General features: G+C 40.0%; 1 protein-coding gene and 1 pseudogene across 3 annotated transcripts in view; both read left to right on the plus strand.

Moving 5' to 3' along the window:
• Positions 1 to 19,324, plus strand: part of DPYS (dihydropyrimidinase) — an 87,309-nt gene that overhangs the window by 18,854 nt on the left and 49,131 nt on the right. For all 3 annotated transcript variants that reach the window (XM_085021893.1, XM_001925251.6, XM_013996559.3), the window contains exons 3-6: positions 565 to 744; positions 2,855 to 3,044; positions 17,546 to 17,702; positions 18,941 to 19,082. In XM_085021893.1, coding sequence (XP_084878019.1) covers positions 565 to 744; positions 2,855 to 3,044; positions 17,546 to 17,702; positions 18,941 to 19,082 — 669 coding nt within the window. The remainder of the gene's footprint in view (positions 1 to 564; positions 745 to 2,854; positions 3,045 to 17,545; positions 17,703 to 18,940; positions 19,083 to 19,324) is intronic.
• Positions 1,045 to 1,628, plus strand: LOC102164145 (U6 snRNA-associated Sm-like protein LSm3 pseudogene; annotated as a pseudogene).

Genomic DNA, 19,324 nt, shown 5'->3' on the forward strand with positions numbered 1-19,324 from the left:
TGCTCGGTGAGGTGGGAGGGGGTCCAACACACACATTGGAATTGGTGATCAGAACCTTTTATGGAGGCTCCTGAGGCTCCCAACTGGTCCATTCTCTTGCCTCCCAGGAGCTGCCAATTGTTCACCTACATCTTCTACTTCTCCCTCTCAGAACTCATCCTGTGCGTTTCAGATCTGAACCCAAACCCTCAACTTTGCACTAGCTTTGAACCCTTCTAGAGACATGATTGATTACTTCTGTTGCTGCCAAATAGCCTTGTTTTCATGTTCTAGAATAATTTCATCCCCTTGGAAAGTAGATGCTGAGCATTTCATAACTAAGCATAGAAATGAAGTATGGGGGGCATCTCGTAGCTCTTTCATGATTTAGAAGTATCATAGCAACAGCCATTCATCAGATGAAATGAGGTCTGAGGAGAAAGATTGAGGCCTCGATTACATTTTTCTGGTGTTCAATGATGTCCTTATTTTACTTCATTTTCTTTGAATGCAATGTTTTGGAGAATGCTGATATTATCTTTAAATTAAAGAGTGGCATTTTTGGGGGTTGTTGTGCCCTTTTAGGTTAAAGAAGAAATGAAAATCCTTACACAAGAGAAAGGTGTGAACTCTTTTAAGATGTTTATGGCCTATAAAGACCTGTATATGTTGAGAGATGTGGAGCTGTACACAGTCTTTTCTTGGTGCAAGGAAATTGGAGCGATTGCTCAAGTTCATGCAGAAAATGGAGACCTCATTGCAGAGGTAAGTGATTGCCGTCCAGAGCTTCCACAGAAATGACATGACTTAAGGTGAAGATGACTGGCCCCAAGTAGATAAATTCATTTAATGGATTGGAAGAACGGAAATTCAGATGCTAATTTTCTATGGCTTGGAAACACTTGACTCCGATGACTTGCTGACCTGCTCTGAGGTTTTGCAAGTGGTGTATGCATTTGAATGAGGATTTCCCTTTTCTAAACCAGATGTTAGATCTCAAGCAAGGTTTCTTCTAAAAACACAAATATTTTTCTTTGTGTCCCCAGCACTTTTTTTTTTTTTTTTTTTTTAAAGTCATTCAAGCTGTTGGTTCAGAGTGACAAAGTGTGGACATGAGCAGAATCTGATGACTTAAGCAGTGCATTAGGTAGCTGTTGAAAGCCCCATGCTGGCAGAGTTTGAAACATGGTGGATGACGCGGACCAGCACCAAACTACCAGCGCTGTAGAAGAGCCCCTGGATCTCATCAGGCTGAGCCTGGATGAGTGAATCTATGTGAAAATGAGAAATGACAGAGCTTCGAGGAAAGTTACATACTTATGATCAGCACTTAAATATGATATTGGAAGATGTGGAAGAAACTGTGACAACTATAGAAACTGATGAAACACATGAAGAGATACATAAATCAACAAAACGGAATATTCCGATGCTCTTTGTCCGGTGACATGGTGTTGTGCTAGTTGCCCTGCCATGGAGAGTTGGCTGAAACAAAGAATTTATCCTGTGTGGAAATGGAAGATGTTGTATGATTGCCTCTTTAAATATAGAAGACACCCAAAAGAGAAACCTGCGTACATAATGATATTAAGAAATAACCAAGAATTCTGCCACTCCTGAAATAAATTGATTTGCAAATAACTCAGAAATTCTTAGGCTAAATGGCATTTTTATTTTTCTCCTCCTCTTTCAATAAATGCGATCAGCAAGATGCAGAACTCTTTCAGGAGTTGATTTGCTCCATTGTTTTTCAGGCAAATTTCTGGGATTTTTTTTTTCTTTAAATTAAATTTGATGTTTCCTTTTTTGATTTAAAAATAAAAAATAAAGCCCCATGCTTTTCAGAAACTGGGTATTAAAATGTGCTCTGGAGGTATCTAGATGATATTTATTTCTCATGTTAATTCCATTATTAATGCCCAAAGGATACACCATCTACAGGATTAAAGAGCTGCCTTTTACCCTTTGTATTAGTTGATCTTTCTCTCTCCCTGGGCTCAGTGTCCATTAAAATCAGTGAGAGGGAGGCCCTGTGGCCAATGGAGGTAGGGGTGGAAGTGTAGGGTCGGGGGCTGGGTTGGGGGAGTGGGAGGGAATATGAGCTGTAGCTCAGACAGACCAGGTTGAAACTGGACTCTTGCACTGAAATGCTGGTCTAATATCATTCTGTGGCTGGGGGAGAGGGCAGTGAAAAGTATGAAGTAGTGAAAAATAGAACTAACGACATAATACAATGAGTTCCTTCAACAAGGATCTAATTTGAGGGACTAGAATATTTTTTAAATTTTGTTCCGAACCAATAATAAGTCTTCAACATTGGACACTGCTTTTCAAAGAATATGATTAGGACCAGCCTCCTATCTTTTTCACTTTTTTTTCTTTCGTCTTTGTCTAGGGCCGCACCTGCGGCATATGGAGGTTCCCAGGCCAGGGTTTGAATTGGAGCTGTAGCTGCCAACCAACACCACACCCATAGCAACATGGGGTCCACGCCGCATCTTCGACCTACACCACAGCTCACAGCAATGCCAGATCCCTGACCCACTGATCAAGGGTGTGGATAGAACACGCATCCTCGTGGATACGAGTCGGATTCGTTTCTGCTGCACCACAACGGGAACTCCCTCTTTTTCACCCTTTTTAATCAAAATAATATAATTGTGAAATACATATGTGAAAAAATAACATACGCTGTCAGAGTACTAAATTATTTCTACCATATACGTACACTGTGTATACCCATACATTCACACACACCTATGCCTAATAGACCTAAAAGAAAAACCTGTCAGTGTATTTATTTTACAGCAAAATTATAGGCTTTGTCATGAGTAAACCTTTCTCATTTGTGTTTATCTTCCTGCTGTCTTTTCAGGGAGCAAAGAAGATGTTGGCATTGGGAATAACAGGTCCTGAGGGCCACGAGCTGTGCCGCCCGGAAGCGGTGGAGGCAGAAGCCACGCTGAGGGCCATCACCATAGCCAGCGCTGTGAACTGCCCTCTCTATGTCGTGCATGTCATGAGCAAGTCAGCAGCGAGGGTGATAGCAGATGCCAGGAGAGACGGTAATTCCTGAGCTATAACCTCACTTATAACTCAGGACTCTTAGCTAAAAAGTAAGGTAAAATGAGAAGTTCCCCTGTGGTGCAAGGGGTTAAGAGTCTGATTGTCACAGCATCTGTGGTGCACGTAACAGCTGCAGCGCAGATCCAGTCCCTGACCTGGGGACTTAATCATGTCGTGGGTGGCGGGGGGGTGAGGGGGGGGAGTAAAATAACTGCAACCTCTGATTTTGCTTATGAGAAAAATGCCCATGAATTTCCACAGCTTTTCTTCCTCCCTTTTAATTAGACTCCTTTGTTTGCTCCCAATCTTATTCATGTCTGTCTATTTTTACCCTCCTTCAGAGGGCACCTTCCCACCACTTCTTGCCCACCCTGTGGTCAACTCTAAAGAAGCTTCCCTGTCTCTGAGGAACCTCCATTATCTCTGTCAATATCTGAGTCAGGGTCATGCAGGGCACATAGAGATGTTCAACAAATTTCTTTCTTTTCCTTTCTTTCTCTCTCTCTCTTTTTCTTTCTGCTTTTTTAGGGCCTCACCTGTGGCATATTAAAGTTCCCAGGTTAGGGGTCGAATCAGAACTATAGCTGCTGGCCTCCTCCACAGCCACAGCAACGCCCCAGCCACAGCAATGCAGGATCTGAGCAGTGTCTGAGACCTACACCACAGCTCACGGCAACACCGGATCCCCGACCCGACCCACTGAGTGATGCCAGGGATTGAACCTGTATCCTCATGGATACTAGTTGGATTTATTTCCACTGTGCCACAATGGGAACTCCTCAACAGATTTCTTTTGTACAAAAAACCCCCACAACTCTTCAAAAGAAATCTGTACTGCAATTTTAAATTTGTAGCATTAGGTGTTGCCACCAGATGGCGATGTTGCTAGTTCTATGAAATTGGCTCTCTGCTTCCATAAGTCGTGTACCATGTCCTATAGCCTGCCAGGTCTGTAATGTCAGAATATGATTTAAGAAACAGCAAAATCAGCAGAAATGGTCAATCTTATTCCACCAGAAAGCTATGACTTTGACAGTTCTGTCAGGAAACAGTTTCTTGATCTTGAGTATTTATTTTGCATTGGGATAGAATTCCATTAGCAGCAGAATAAGTCTAAGAGAGATTTTAAAATATAAATCATAGGCAGAAAACCACTAGAAAAATTAAGTATGGATATTTTAATTTTATTTTAAATTATTTTTGAAAAAATTTATTGAAATATAGTTGTGTTAGTTTCAGGTATACAGCAAAGTTGTACAGTTACGTGTGTGTGTGGTTTTTTTTAGATTCTTTTCCATTATATGTTATTATAAGATATTGAGTATAGTTCCCTGTACTATATGGTCCTTGATAATTATTTATTTTATATATAGTAGTGTGTATATTTATTTATTTTATATATAGTAGCTATACCACAGCTTGTGGCAAAGCCAGATCCTTAACCCACTGAGCAAGACCAGGGATTGAACCCGCAACCTCATGGTTCCTAGTCGGATTCGTTAACCACTGAGCCACGACAGGAACTCCCCATATATTTTTAAATATAATTTTATATTTTGAATAGTTAAAACATTTACATGATCCAAAAGTCAAAATAATATATCAAAAGATATATTCTCAAAATATATCTTACTTCCTTCCCTAATTTCTTAATTCCACACCCCATAGGTAATTATTTTTATTAATTTATTTCTGGCCTATCCATATAGTGTTTCTCTGTACAAAAAGAGAAAAAAATGTATATTCTTATTTCTATTTCTTTCATACTTGAAAGGTAAAATAATATTCATAGTATTCTGTATCTTGCTTTTTTCTACTTGAAAGTATGTCATAAAGGTCATCTCATATTATGTTTACAGGTACAGGGCATGCCACTGTATTTGTTCTACTAGTCCTTAATGATGGATATTTGGGTTGTTTCCAATCTTATAGCTGTTACAGATAAAACCACAGTGATGGTCTTATGCATGTGCTCTTTCATATTCATGGAAGGTGTATTAGTTTTCTATTGCTGCTCTAACAAATCACCACAAACTGAGTGGCTTAAAGCAAAACAGATTTATTCATCATACAGTTCAGGTTGGAAGCCTGCACTAGGTCACATTGGGCTAAAACCAAGGTATCAGCAGGGCGTTGTTCCTTCCAGAGGCTCTGGGGGAATACCCTTCCTTGTCTTTTCCAGCTTATAGAGATCACCTGCATTCCTTGGCTCCTGTCTCCCTTCCTCCATCTTCACAGCCAGCAATGGTGGGTGGAGAACATTGCATTATCCTGATCTCTCTCTTCTACTTTAGGTCCCCATGGATTACATTGAACCCACCTGATTAATGCAGGATAATTTCCCCATCTCAAGGCCCTTAATTTAATCACATTGGTGAAATCCCTTTTGCCATTTAGGGCAACATAGTCATAGGTTATGGGGATTAGGACATGGATATCTTTGGGGTGCCATTATTCGATCCCCCACAATAGGGTTGCCTCTGAGTAGAGTCCTAGAAGCTGGTTCGAAGGGCAGGTGGATTTCTGCTTTTTGGACATTACTAAATCCCTTTGCAAAGGGTTGTAAGTATGAAATACTTAAAATGTCAATCCAAGTGTTCTAGTTGAGTCAGACTTACTGTAATAACACTTGTGAAAATAGTCTAAAGCACAACTGTCAGAGGAGCAGAGGTCTAGAATAAATTAGCATGGGAGATTTTCCCACCCCTGGCACACAAGTGATGAAGCGGGAACCTGGTGGGAATGGGGAGAGGCTGGACATAACAGCGTTAGACCATTTGCATGGGAACTGCACCAGCCAATCCTCGGGCAGATCCTTGGGGAGTACAGAGGGACCAGAGCTGGTGGGCACACTGACTTTTTACAGGAGATTCACCTACTCTGTACTCATTTATTATCTCACATAATTTCTGAATGTAAAAGAGCAGTGCATATCTACTCATTGTTTTCTTGTTTAAATAAGAAACAGTTCAGCTTCACAGATGTGTAATATGACATTTCCTATCCGTAAATACCTCTAACAGCCTGTTCCAATATCTAGGGCCCTTGCCACTTAAAGAGTGTGGTCCCTGGGATGCAGCATCAGCGTCCCCTAAGAGCTCGTTAGTGATGCAGATCCTTGGACCCTATCCCAGGTACACTGAATCAGAATGTGCCCTTATAACTAGAAGTTCAGGTGATTCATATGCATATTAGATTTTGGAATCACTGCTCCAGGAGGCACAAAAGATATCCAATTATTAATTGTCTCTATTGCAGTTGCCTAGAAATACAGTGCAATTATTATGTTGGATTTTACTGTTGAATTGCCAACTATATACCCAGAAGATAGCAGCCTGAGGGTTTGTGATTATAACACCCAATTTGGTTTGTTGAGTGCTCAGTACATGCTTGGCACATATTTTAATTTATCTTCTCCCATTTCAAGTTTTTTTATGTATTATCTCATCAATGCACAGTAATATACATTATCTTTTTAAATTGTCATAATACTTCCCACTAAATTTTATCATTCTTCTGTGACTGATGAAATTGAGGCTTGGGAAAGTTTGGTAAAGTAAACCAAGATCACTTTAAGTAAGTACTCAACCTGGATTTCAAGTCTATCCAATCCCAAAGCCCACATTTTTTATTGCTCACTATTCTGTTCAAGAAGAAATTGGTTTACAGAGTTTGGAAATGCAGATATCAGGTTTATATTTAATTGATTTTTGGTTTTTGGCTTTACGGTTTTAAAAATTTATTTAAAATATTATTATCAGGAGTTCCTGCTGTGGCGTAATGGGATTGGCGTTGTCTCTGCAGCGCCAGTGGGTTAAAGGATTCAGCAGCTGCGGCCTAGGTTTTAACTGCTCAGATCTGATCCCTGGCCCTGGAACTCCATATGCTGCAGTGCAGCCAAGAAAGAAAAAAAAAAGTGTTATCATCATTTTGTTATTTTTTTCAACATAACCAAATAAAGAAAAAACATGCCAGCAATGGAAGTGATCAAGAATGTATTAAGTGAAAAGTAAACATCCTTCATTTCTCTCAGCTCAGTTTTGGTACCAGCAATTTTTAACCATATTTATTTTTAGTTTTTTGATGGTTTCCTCCAAAATTCTAAACCATAAATTTATAATTGGTGACATAATTTTTGACATAGTTACTTGACTCTGAGCTATGAAAAATGAATACTCTAGCTCATGTAAATCTTACCTCTTACCTCCTGAGTTTTGTTAAGTAAAAAATGTCACTTCAAATAATATCACTTCAATTTATGTGTTGTGGCTATTTTTTTTGGTGATATGTCTTTATTCTCTGCTAAGTTGTAAAATTGAGAGGCCCTACATTGCCTTTGCTGCCTCCTCCTGACTTCTGTCAACGGTGTTATTATCTTTACCTAGACAGGGATTATAGCATTTTCAGTTGGCTCTATAAACATAATTAGGTCTTTCAAGCTTTGTTTATAGTTCAAGTTTAAAATTTAGAATTGTTACAAGGTAAGATTGTGCAAATATTCTTCCAGTGCAAACAATTCATGAGAAGAGAACCTTAGAGAAATTTACATCATTGACTTGGGAGTGAAAGCTAATGTTCTTCAAATTAACTCTTTGGAGAAGAAATTGCCAAGTGTCAAAGTGAAGTAGGTTTCTTTCCTACACTCCTGTAAGGTTAAAAGCATTCCTTATTTTACCTTGCTACATATCTAGACTATTATTGTCTTGAAAAGGTTTTTTTGTTTGTTTGTTTTTTGGTTTTTGGCTTGGAATTTTTTCTTTTTCTTTTTTGAATTTATTTATTTATTTATGTTTTTAATAATGATTTTTATTTTTTCCATTATAGCTGGTTCACAGTATACTGTCAATTTTCTACTATACAGCAAAGTGAACCAGTTACACATACATGTACATATTCTTTTTTCTCACATTATCATGCTCCATCATAAGTGACTAGTTATAGTTCCCAGTGCTACACAGCAGGATCTCATTGCTTATCCATTCCAAAGGCAATAGTTTGCATCTATTAACTCCAAATTCCCATTCATCCCACAAGTCTGTTCTCCAAGTCCATGATTTTCTTTTCTGTGGAAAGGTTCATTTGTGCCTTATATTAGATTCCAGATATGAATGATATCATATGGTATTTGTCTTTCTCTTTCTGACTTACTTCACTCAGTATGAGAGTCTCTAGTTCCATCCATGTTGCTGCAAGTGGCATTATTTTGTTCTTTTTTATGGCTGAGTAGTATTCCATTGTGTTTATATACCACTTCTTCCTAATCCAATCATCTGTCATGGACATTTGGCTTGTTTCCTTGTCCTGGCTATTGTGAATAGTGCTGCAGTGAACATGTGGGTTCATGTGTCTTTTTCAAGGAAAGTTTTGTCCAGATATTTGCCCAAGAGTGGGATTGTTGGGTCATATGGTAGTTCTATGTGTAGTTTTCTAAGGTACCTCCATATTGTTTTCCATAGTGGTTATACCAATTTGCATTCCCACCAACAGTGCAGGAGGGTTCCCTTTTCTCCACACCCTCTTAGCTTGGAATTTTTTTCAATTAGGTCTTTTAAAAATTAGGTTCAGTGATTCCCGTCATGGCTCAGTGGTTAACCTGACTAGTTTGGACACAGGTTCAATCCCTGGCCCCGCTCAGTGGGTTAAGGATCTGGCATTGCTGTGACTATGGTGTAGGCCAGCAGCTACAGCCTCAATTTGACCCTTAGCCTGGGAACTTCCATATGCCAAGGGTGTAGCCCTAAAAAAAGACAAAAGACTAAAATAAAATAAAATAAAATAAAATAAAATAAAACAAAAAAAATAGGTTCGGAATGGAATTTCAGCTTGTCTTTGTGGAGATGCTGGTTTGATCCCAGCCCCAGTGGGTTAAGTATCCAGAGTTTTTTTTTTTTTTTTTTTTTTTTTTTGTCTTTTTGCTATTTCTTGGGCCACTCCCGCGGCACATGGAGGTTCCCAGGCTAGGGGTCGAATCGCAGCTGTAGCCACCAGCCTATGCCAGAGCCACAGCAATGTGGGATCCGAGCCGCATCTGCAACCTACACCACAGCTCACGGCCACGCCGGATCGTTAACCCACTGAGCAAGGGCAGGGACCGAACCCGCAACCTCATGGTTCCTAGTCAGATTCGTTAACCACTGCGCCACGACAGGAACTCCAGTATCCAGAGTTTTTATAGCTGTGGCATTAGGTCACAGCTCTAGCTGGGATTTGATCCTTGACCTGGGAACTTCCACATTCCATGGGTGTGGCCAAAAAGGAAAAAGAAAAGAGGTTCAGAAAAGAAACATATGGAGTTCCTGTTGTGGCTCAGCAGAGAAATGGATCTGACTAGAATCCAAGAGGACACAGGTTCCATCCCTGGCCTCACTCAGTGGGTAAAGGATCCAGCATTTTGTGAGCTGTGGCGTAGGTTGCAGACGTGGCTTGGATCCTGCCTTGCTGTGCCTGTGGTGTAGGCCAGCAGCTACAGCTCCAATTTGACCCCTAGCCTGGAAACCTCTGTATGCCTCCGGTGCGGCCCTAAAAAGATTTTTAAGAAGAAAAGAAACATATACCTTCTTTACTGTATCATGAAAATTTTCCAGCTTATGCCTCATACCTTCTGTTGAATGGAATCAGCTTCTATTGAATTAAATTAGCTGTACTTGCAGAGAGTGTTTTTTTTTTAGGAGTAGACTCTCTTGACTTTCTGTTTTATACTTTCTAAGTTGTAGAGATACCATCCTGGGTTTCTCTTCATAGCATCCTAGGCTAGATGTACTGTTTCTCTGTTCCCATCTCTCTCCTTTTCTTGAATTACTTTGAAGATTCTTAATGTAATTTTTAAAGGAAGAGTATTGGAAAGTAAATGTTTTGATTCCTTGTTCTCAGGCTTATTTGCAACTTGAATGAGCATAGAATTCTGGGTTCAGAATTATTTTCTTCTGAATTGTAAGGAGCCATTTCATTCTCTTCTAGCATCTAGTGTTACTGATAAATAGGTAAAAGCCAATCAAATTAATGTCCTTTTGTCACTTTTTTCACCATCTGGAAGATTTTTATATTTCCTCTTCATTTTAGACACCTGGCAACTTTATTAAATCCAGTTTGCAGCAGGATTTTTTAAAAAAATTCATCTTATGTTCAGATGCATATTTCAAGCTGAAAACTGATCTTTGACTCTGAAGTTTTCTTTTATTATTTCCTTCATATTAATTTTCTCTGTTCCTCTCTTGGAACTCTTCTATAAGACCTCTTGAATTAATCCTCCATGCCCTTTAACTGTTTTCACCTTAAAAAAAAAAGAAAAAAAAAACTTAGAATTTTGCTCTATATTTTGTGAAAGGATTTTGTTTACTTCTTCTGCCCTTCTAATACACTTTCATTTTAATAACCATATATTTATTTCCAAGAAAACACTTGTTCTCTGATAGCTTGTTTTCCCCCCCAGCTGCTAACTTTTACATTGTTTTCCTTCAGTGGATGAGATCTTTTTGATCTCATTAGAATACTAATGGAGATTTAAAAAATATATATATATATATATATATATATATATATTTTCTGTTTCTTGGATTATCTCTGTTTCTTGCTGAGTCAATTTCTGGCTTTTTTTTTTTTTAAACATTTACCCTTCTTTTTATGTTTGTTTTTTAAGTGTCTGGTGATCCTGGGCTGTCCATATACATGATTGGACAGTTCAGGTGAGTAGAACAGGTGTGGATTTTCTCTGCTCTTGAACAGGCCCGTTCCCCAAATGAGAATGCCAACTGTGTGAGCTTTGTGAATGTAAATGGGGCATGGTCACTCCTGAGCTTCAGTTTCAGGAGTAGGGGCTTCAGTCTGTAGCATCATACCACCTTAGGAAGATTTGTTCTCCAGGCAGAGGTGGGGATGGGTGCTAACTGCCCCAGCTCCTCCCTTTCCCCACACTATGTGCCCTCCTCACCCAAGGAAGAATGTTTGTCATGACCCTTCTGCTTCTTTGAGTTCAGACTGTAGCCTGCTCTTTCCTTTATAAACATTGCCATCCCATTTGCTTTCTGTCCTCCTACAATCTATCAAAACCTCTGGTTAGCTGTGTTTCCTCTTTTACTCTCAGCACAGTTTTTTTTTTTCTTTTTTCTTTTTTTTTTTCTTTTTTTTCGTCTATTGTACATCTTCACCCTGGTCTGATGTGAACTGGGAAGGAAGATACAGGAGTGCATGTTCAGTCCAACTTTTATTCAAAGCCTGTTCTTTCCCTTTGTTCATACCTTGATATTTCCTTTTAGCGTCCAGCACCCGCAGTAAAAAGTAAAAAGCAGGTTACAGGAAAAAGAAAAAGCTTTCACATCCAAGCCATTGAAAGCTGAGTTGCCCTTGACAGTTTGCAAGGAATTTCAATTTCATGCTTATTTCAAGTCTTAGTTAATCTAAGCTGAGTAACTAGAACTAGGTTAGTTCATCCTTCCTGTGAGAAGCTGCTTTTGCAAAAGTGAGGCAAGGGAATCAGAAGGCTGTCCCTTGAGTGGTATCCTTTTCTCCCAGAAGCAGAATCTCCTTCCCTTGCTCCATACCCCAAGTATAAAGCTAGACAAGCCAGCTGAAATCGTATCTCATGTGGAAGTTCCCATCTGCTCATTCTCAGACCCCTTTCACTCACTGTGCTTTAGTTTTTGTCCGAATAGGATGTGTGTCATTGTGTGTCATTTGTTTCTGCGATAGAGATACTTTTTACTTTGGTTTGAGTAGTTTTGGTCATCCATGTTCCTTTTCTGCCACCTATGGACATATGGAATTATTAGTAGTCTTTAAAAAAACCTACTGTTCACCCCTCCTTTCTGCCTCCCAATAGAACTTGCATGCACACAGATTCAGTTTTTCTGGCACTTTGCCTAAAATTAGAATGATGGTGATTTCTCTCAGCAACTTACTTGATGCTCTATTTGGTTTAAATCTATTATAACTTGTTTACCAATTAATGACTGAAATTTTCAGTGCTTTTTAGTTCCCTGTTTAACTTGATTCAATTTTTCTTAATAAAGCTTAATTCTATTTTATAGTCATATTTGTGTCTGTAGGGTATAAATATGACTCTCACTTGAACTTATTAATAAAATGTTTTCTTTATCCTTTTCATAAAAAAACAAGTTACTGGACACCAAATATATGCTGGGCACTGTGCTCTTGGCATTGGGTTTGGAAAGGCAATTAAGGTAATTTTGGTTCTTAAGGAGCTTATAGTGAACTGGGCTACATTATGGTTTAATTTGTTTGTTTCATTTTGGTTTTGTTTTTAGTTTTGGTTCCCCATATTTTGGAAATCTTTATTTTCCAGGCTTATTTCTGTAAAATGTAAACTTTTCTTAGAGGTTTAGATGTCCTATTTTCCATTTTATTTAAACTCTGCCTCCCACATATTCTCTTGTGTTTGGAGACGAAGGAGGAGAAAGGGCCACTCGGAGGCTGTTCTCTGCCCCATGGTCATGCTGTCCGCTGCTTGTTAGTGCTGAATAGAGTAACCCAAATCTCACTTAGACAAGTACAGTGAACTGCTGCTTGCTAACCAGTGCAATTCCTAAGGAAGTAGTAATGTGTGCCTGAGTCAAGATGGATTTGAATCTAAATTTTCTTTTTTCTTTCTTGTGCATGAACATCTGAAAACCTCTTGTCCTTTAAATTTAGAACGAGATGATTGTCCTTATGTCCAATTGCAAAGCACTTTAAGACTGCCCATTTCGAAACATTTTAGAAGTTGTGCAACCAGGAGTTCCCATGGTGGCTCAGTGGGTTAAGAAGCTGGCTAGTGTCTGTGAGGATATGGGTTCGATTCCTGGCCTTGCTCAGTGGATTAAGGATCCAGCATCACCACAAGCTGTAGCGTAGTTTGCAGATGTGGCTTGGATCGGGTGTTGCTGTGGCTGCGGTGGTAGCCTGCAGCTGCAGCTCTGATTCAATCCCTAGCTCTGGAGCTTCAATATGCTTCAGGTACAACCGTTTAAAAAAAAAAAAAAAAAAAAAAAAAGCTGTGCACAGACTGGGTGGCTTAAACAACAGAAATTAATTTTCTTACAGTTCTGGAGACTAGAAGTTCAAGACCTAAATGTTGGCAATGTGGGTTCTTTCTGTGGTTACTGGAGGAAGGATATGTTCCAGATCTCTGTCCTTGGCTTTTGCAGGGATGGTGTCCTCCTTGTGTCTTCACTCTGTGTGTATCTGTGTCCAAGTTTCCTCTTCTTCTGAGGACCCCAGTCATACTGAATTAGAGCTCACTCTAAAGACCTCATTTTAACCTAATTACCTCTTTAAAGCATGCTGTCTTCAAATTCAGTCACATTCTGAGATATGGGGCTTAGGACTTTACCATGCGAATTTTGACAAGGAACACACTTCAGCCCATAGCATGAAGTGACTACAGGATCCCAGGAAGATGCTAGGTACTTTCCTTTATGTTAATTTATTGGATCCTCACAAAATTGCCACATTAGAGGGACATTATAATCCCATTTCACAGACAAAAACTGGGACCAGAGTTCCTGTCATGGCTTAGTGGTTAACAAACCCAATTAGTATTCATGAGGTTGCAGGTTTGATCCCTGGCCTCATTCAGTGGGTTAAGGATCCTGCATTGCCATGAGTTGTGGTGTAATTTGCAGACGTGGCTCAAATCCCACGTTGCTATGGCTGGGGTGTAGGCTGGTAGCTGCAACTCCGATTCAACCCCTAGCCTGGGAACCTCCACGTGCGGCCCTAAACAGACAAAAGATAAAAAGGAAAAAAAAAAAAGAAAAAAGAAAAACTGAGACCAAGAGCAATGACTCATCCCACACAACATCACCAACTAAAAAGTAGCAAAATCAAGATTTGAACCTAAAACTGTGTATTCTACTTTATAATGCTACTTGTAGGTATTTTCCTTTGCAATTATTTTCTCTTTGTAAATGTAGTATTTTGAATCCAAACAAAGCCTAGGAATGTTCTATTCTATCCTTCCAGCTGAGAGAAAAGAATTTTTTTTGCCCACCCCATGGCATATGGAGTTCCCAGGCCAGAGATCAGATCCAAGGTGTAGTTGTGACCTAAGCTGCAGCTAACGCCAGATCCTTAACTCACTGTGCTATGTCTGGGATCGAACCTGCATTCAGCACTCCCAAGACACTGCTGATCCCATTGCAGCTCAGCAGGAACTCTGTGGGAGAAATTATGTTTATAAAAGTGTTTGGCCTTCTGTTTGGCAGCCATGCTTCCACTGCAAGACATTCATGCCAGGTTTTCTGCATCTTTCATCCCTTTCTAACAGACCCCATGACTTGATTACATGCTGCTCCTAAATCTAGACAAGAAGTTAACATCTGCTCTAACACTTTCATCTAATAAACAATGGGTAATCTGGTCAGGGATGGGGGCGAGTTTGACGTGTTCCATTATTTGGAAATCTTAAAAATCTCTCAGCGGGCAAAACTCCTTTAAGTGGGAGATTGCATCCTAAGTGCAGATTCTCTTCTGGATTTGAGCCAAAGGATGGAGAAAGAAGGAGAACGTTTATGAGGGGACAGAGTACAACATGCTGTGAAACTTGCTGAGACAGTGGGAGGAGATTAATGATGAAGATGTGCTGTCTCCCAAGAGTAGTTGAAACCATCTGGTTTCGAATGTAGCTGGGAAAGTATCAGACTAGGACAGACCTAGGACTTTTCATTACCAACCTATTAAGTGTAGTAAAGGAAACCAGAAATTGGAAAATTGCTTAACCACATCCACAAATAGCTTGTGGTTGACTCTTAAAAATGCATTCTCTTTACCAAGAAATGAAAAATGACCCTTTTTTGCTACTAACATAGTGCATATGTCGTGTTATCGGTATTCTGGGCTTCTAATTCTGATGTACCACTTACTTACTTAGCCCTGTGGACTAGTTAGTCTTAGTGTGGGTCTGTTTCTCTCTCAAACCAGTGTTTGGGTTGCCATGAAGGTCAAATAAGATAGGTGATCTTCAAACTATATTTTCAAACTCTATAGTGCTAAACATAGGCTACCTATTTTTATTATTACTTTACTTTTGGACCAAATCTAACAGAACTCGCCATTCTGCTGAATTATCCAGTTTGATTCTTCAATTTATAGATTAGGCAAACCCCTTGTTTTCTTTCCCCTTTTACTGCTTGCACACTGTTTAATCTTTTGAAAATGTCTTAGAATCACTGTGACATACAGGGAACAACTGTTGGGAATTTTTACTTTTTATTTTTTTTTCATTAAAAAATATTTACAGATGCTTAATGAGGAAACAGTGGAACATAGCCCTGTTAACAAAGAGCTTGTTGTATACATCCCCAAAGTGGATGCCACATTGTAAAGGTGCTAAGCCCTTCCAAGGAAATTATCTGTCATCTGGTTTCAGAACAGTCCTGGCAGGCTCCTGTAGATACTGACACTTTTAATTTTTGCTGAGAGCTATTAAAATTGTAGAACTTTGGGAATTGTATTCCCGTACCACGTTGATGGGCCAAATGATTGAATAGGACATGTGATAAGAATCTTTCCTCTGTGATGAAACACCATGAAAAATCCTGAGCTGGCAGCTTATAAAGTGATTGTAGATCACGTATCTGAGTTTCCCATCATCCAGGCATCCATAAGGAGGTCTCTTGGAATAGGATGGTCTCTTCATGTCTGCAAATAAAACACTGTGTCCATCCTATTCTCTCTCCAGTAAATAGTACATTACCTCTTAGTTCACATTAAAAGTGATTGCTTCTTGTTCTCTACAGCAGAAGGAGACACTAATGACATTTCCTCTTTTCTGGGAATTGGACAGTAAGAAACAGGAGGGAGGTGGGATTCACCCAGTGCGTGTGTGTGTGTGTCTTGAAACTGAAGGATCTGAACAGTGTTGAGTTCTTCGAGGATACATTTTATTGACCATAGTTTGTTTGGTACTGGGTTACTTAAGAGGCAAAGTTTGCTAGGCTTCAAGCAGCGTTGCTTTCATGCCTTTTCAGATTCCTAGGCTAGCTGGAGGAAGGTGGCTCGTTTGGGGGAGAAATGATCTGTGAGATAATAGGGTGCTATGTTCCAATTCAGTATGACTCAAGCAGCTGGTGGCCATCCACTGTCAGGACTCTCTGAGGAAATCAGTTCATCTCAGTTATATATCAGGATTTCAACTAAAGCCTGGCATCTGGTTAGCTGGAGTGAGGTAATTTGGTGTGCCAGCCTCTCTTTTCTATGCACTCTCCTTTATGACTGCTTAGATATGATCAGGTTGATGCCAATGAATCTATTATGCTGACAAATGCTAATCAGAGATAGGCTCCTGATTTTAAATTCAAATTCACTATGCACTATTAACTTTTCTAACATTGTGTGCTTTTGATGGCCTCATTTGCATGATTTTATAAATATGCATTTCTGGCTACAATTTTATTATCTGAGTGTTCTTTTATTTAACATTTAGAGGAGTGTTTTTTTTTTTTTTCTTAAGGGTGTGAAAAGGTGATCAGTCTGTTTGCAACAGAGGTGGAGTATGGCTGGACTCCATATGACCATATGCTCATTCGTCAGCAGGGTGGTAGAGCATAGAAGTTAGGACCATGGGCGCCAACATGCTTGGATTCAAGACCTATCTCCTCCACTCCATCTATGTTGAGTGCATGTAATTTAACTGTACAGAAGTTGTTTAACCCTGTATGACTTACCCTCGTTTTTTTAATGGAGATAATAATAGCATGTCCTAGATAGGGTTTTTGAGAAGATTCCATTAAAATAGTGCATGTTTCAGCCAGTTTCTGCTAGGGTACTCTATAGTAACAAATTAATCTAAAATATCAGTGGCTTACAACTGCAGAGATTTATTTCTCATTGATATTCATGTTCATCATGGCTTGTCCCTGCCTCTGCTCTATATTCTCTTCATTCTGAGACACAACTGAAACAGCAGCCTCTGCTGGTCTAGTGAAAGAGTTAAAACTCCTTGTGGCTTTAACATCTATTCATATTTAAGTGGCCAAAGTAAGCCATGAGGCCATGGGGCCAGGCCTCATATCAGGGAGTGGGTATAGTCATCTCCTAAAACGTGTGATGCCCATTGACTGGAATATAGTAAATGCTCAGTAAACACTAGATTTTATTTTATTTATTTATTTATTTTGTCTTTTGGCCATTTCTTGGGCCGCTCCCGCGGCATATGGAGGTTCCCAGGCTAGGGGTCGAATCGGAGCTGTAGCCACCGGCCTACGCCAGAGCCACAGCAACTCGGGATCCGAGCCGCGTCTGCAACCTACACCACAGCTCACGGCAACGCCGGATCGTTAACCCACTGAGCAAGGGCAGGGACCGAACCCGCAACCTCATGGTTCCTAGTCGGATTCGTTAACCACTGCACCACGACGGAAACTCCAGATTTTATTTTTAAATCCTATTTGGAGAGGTAAATTATTTACCTAGTTTAGGTAGGATGAGAAGACTAATCTTTACGTGTTTGTTGAATGGCTCTCTTAAGAGCAATTTGAGGTGCTGAACGCGACCTTGAACTTTCCAGGGAAGGTGGTCTATGGAGAACCCATTGCAGCAGGCCTTGGCACAGATGGCACTCACTACTGGAACAGAGACTGGCACCATGCAGCCCACCATGTTATGGGTCCACCCCTGCGACCAGACCCTTCAACGCCTGACTTCCTCCTGAATCTATTGGCTAAGTAATCATTGAGCAGATGATTGTGACGTCTTTTGCTAAAATAAGATGTTTTGCAAGTCTCAGGTTTGAGTGTAGGAGATCTGGTTCCACCATCTGGACCTTCCATTGGCCTCCCAGTCTTCTGTTCTACTTGACCTGACAGGTCCTGGGGACTCTCTCATCTGGAGACCAAAAAGCACTGGCTTAATTATGTTATGATGTGGTGTCAAAATTTTTCCTGGCCACAGAGAAATCAGATCATATTTTCTAAAATTTTACTCTGTTCTGATTCTTTTGTTGTCTTTTCTGTTTCTTGTTGCCTAGGGCCAGGTCTCGTCACTATGCCTTATTTTTATCAAACAGAATATTCTTGAATATATTTGCATGCTGCTATAAGCCAGGAACCAGATGTGCCTGTGGTATGGGAACAAGAGATTAGGATCTAGGGCAGAGCCCCTAGAGGGGTGAAAGGCCAGGCCCTGCCCTCAAGAGGTTATCCCCATGATAAGCCATTCAAACTATTTTCAAATGCTGCTTTCTGGAACATTATGGCTGTTTTTCTTGAGTAATACACCCCATTCCTGGACAGCCTTTCATTCCCCTTTCATGGACACTCAGATCCAAGTTAACAAAGAGCTTTTCACAGCAGACTGTACAGTTTGTTTACTTGCCTTTTCCTTTCAGTTTGCTTCCGCCTTCAGACTTTTATATCTTCAAGATTGCTCACAAGTCAAAGCATGATTCCTGTTGCTGGTGATGTCGATATCCTCACCCAGCATCACACCTCTGCCCATCACAACATTGCCATTTAGCCAGGGGCTGCCTCTGTTCATATGGATCACCATGGTTCACCTTCGTGTGGTACTATACTCATAAGAAATTTACATGTACATTATTGCTGGTGATCCTCAATAATTGTCATCAAGTGTATATTAATTACTAACTTCTATATGAGAAACCGAGCATTGAACAAACTCCTAATCACAGAACCAGTAAGTAATGGGGCTTAGAATCCACTTTTTCTGACCTAAGCATGATCCTGCATCATGCTTCTTACAAGAGTATTACTCTCCCAAAGCTTTCCATAAAATAGACAGAGGTGAGTAAAATCTGTACTTGAAAAAGCTACTCATGCTCCAATGCATTTTTCTGCCTTCCAGTTGAGAATGGTGTCAGGAGGTCAGGGAAGGTTATGGTAGTTTCCTGCTGACATGTTCTGTCTAGTCACCCCCATTGGTCTCATGTGTTTCTCTTTCACAGTGATGATCTAACCACAACAGGGTCTGATCACTGCACTTTCAACACCTGCCAGAAAGCTCTTGGAAAGGATGATTTTACTAAGATTCCCAATGGAGTGAATGGTGTTGAGGACCGGATGTCAGTAATCTGGGAAAAAGCCGTGGTGAGTTTCACAGGATTTGGTCTGTTTTGCCTAATTCTTCAGCCAGGATCTGGCCCATTTTAGGACCAGAGTACCAAAAACTTTCATAAGAAGCTTTTGATTGTTTTTACTACAGAGGAGACTGGGAATATGAGAGCATCGCCACAACTATGCCATCCTCAAAGATGATCAGGAGAATAATTTTCTTCTCTGCATGGCTTAGAGGATGCATTACACGATGACATTAGGAGATAAACTTAGAT

Source organism: Sus scrofa, chromosome 4 (genome assembly GCF_054392235.1).
Source record: "Sus scrofa isolate SSC_HxYL_T2T_F1_AM1 chromosome 4, Sscrofa_HxYL_maternal_Yorkshire_Landrace_v2.0, whole genome shotgun sequence".
Taxonomy (NCBI): Eukaryota; Metazoa; Chordata; class Mammalia; order Artiodactyla; family Suidae; genus Sus; species Sus scrofa.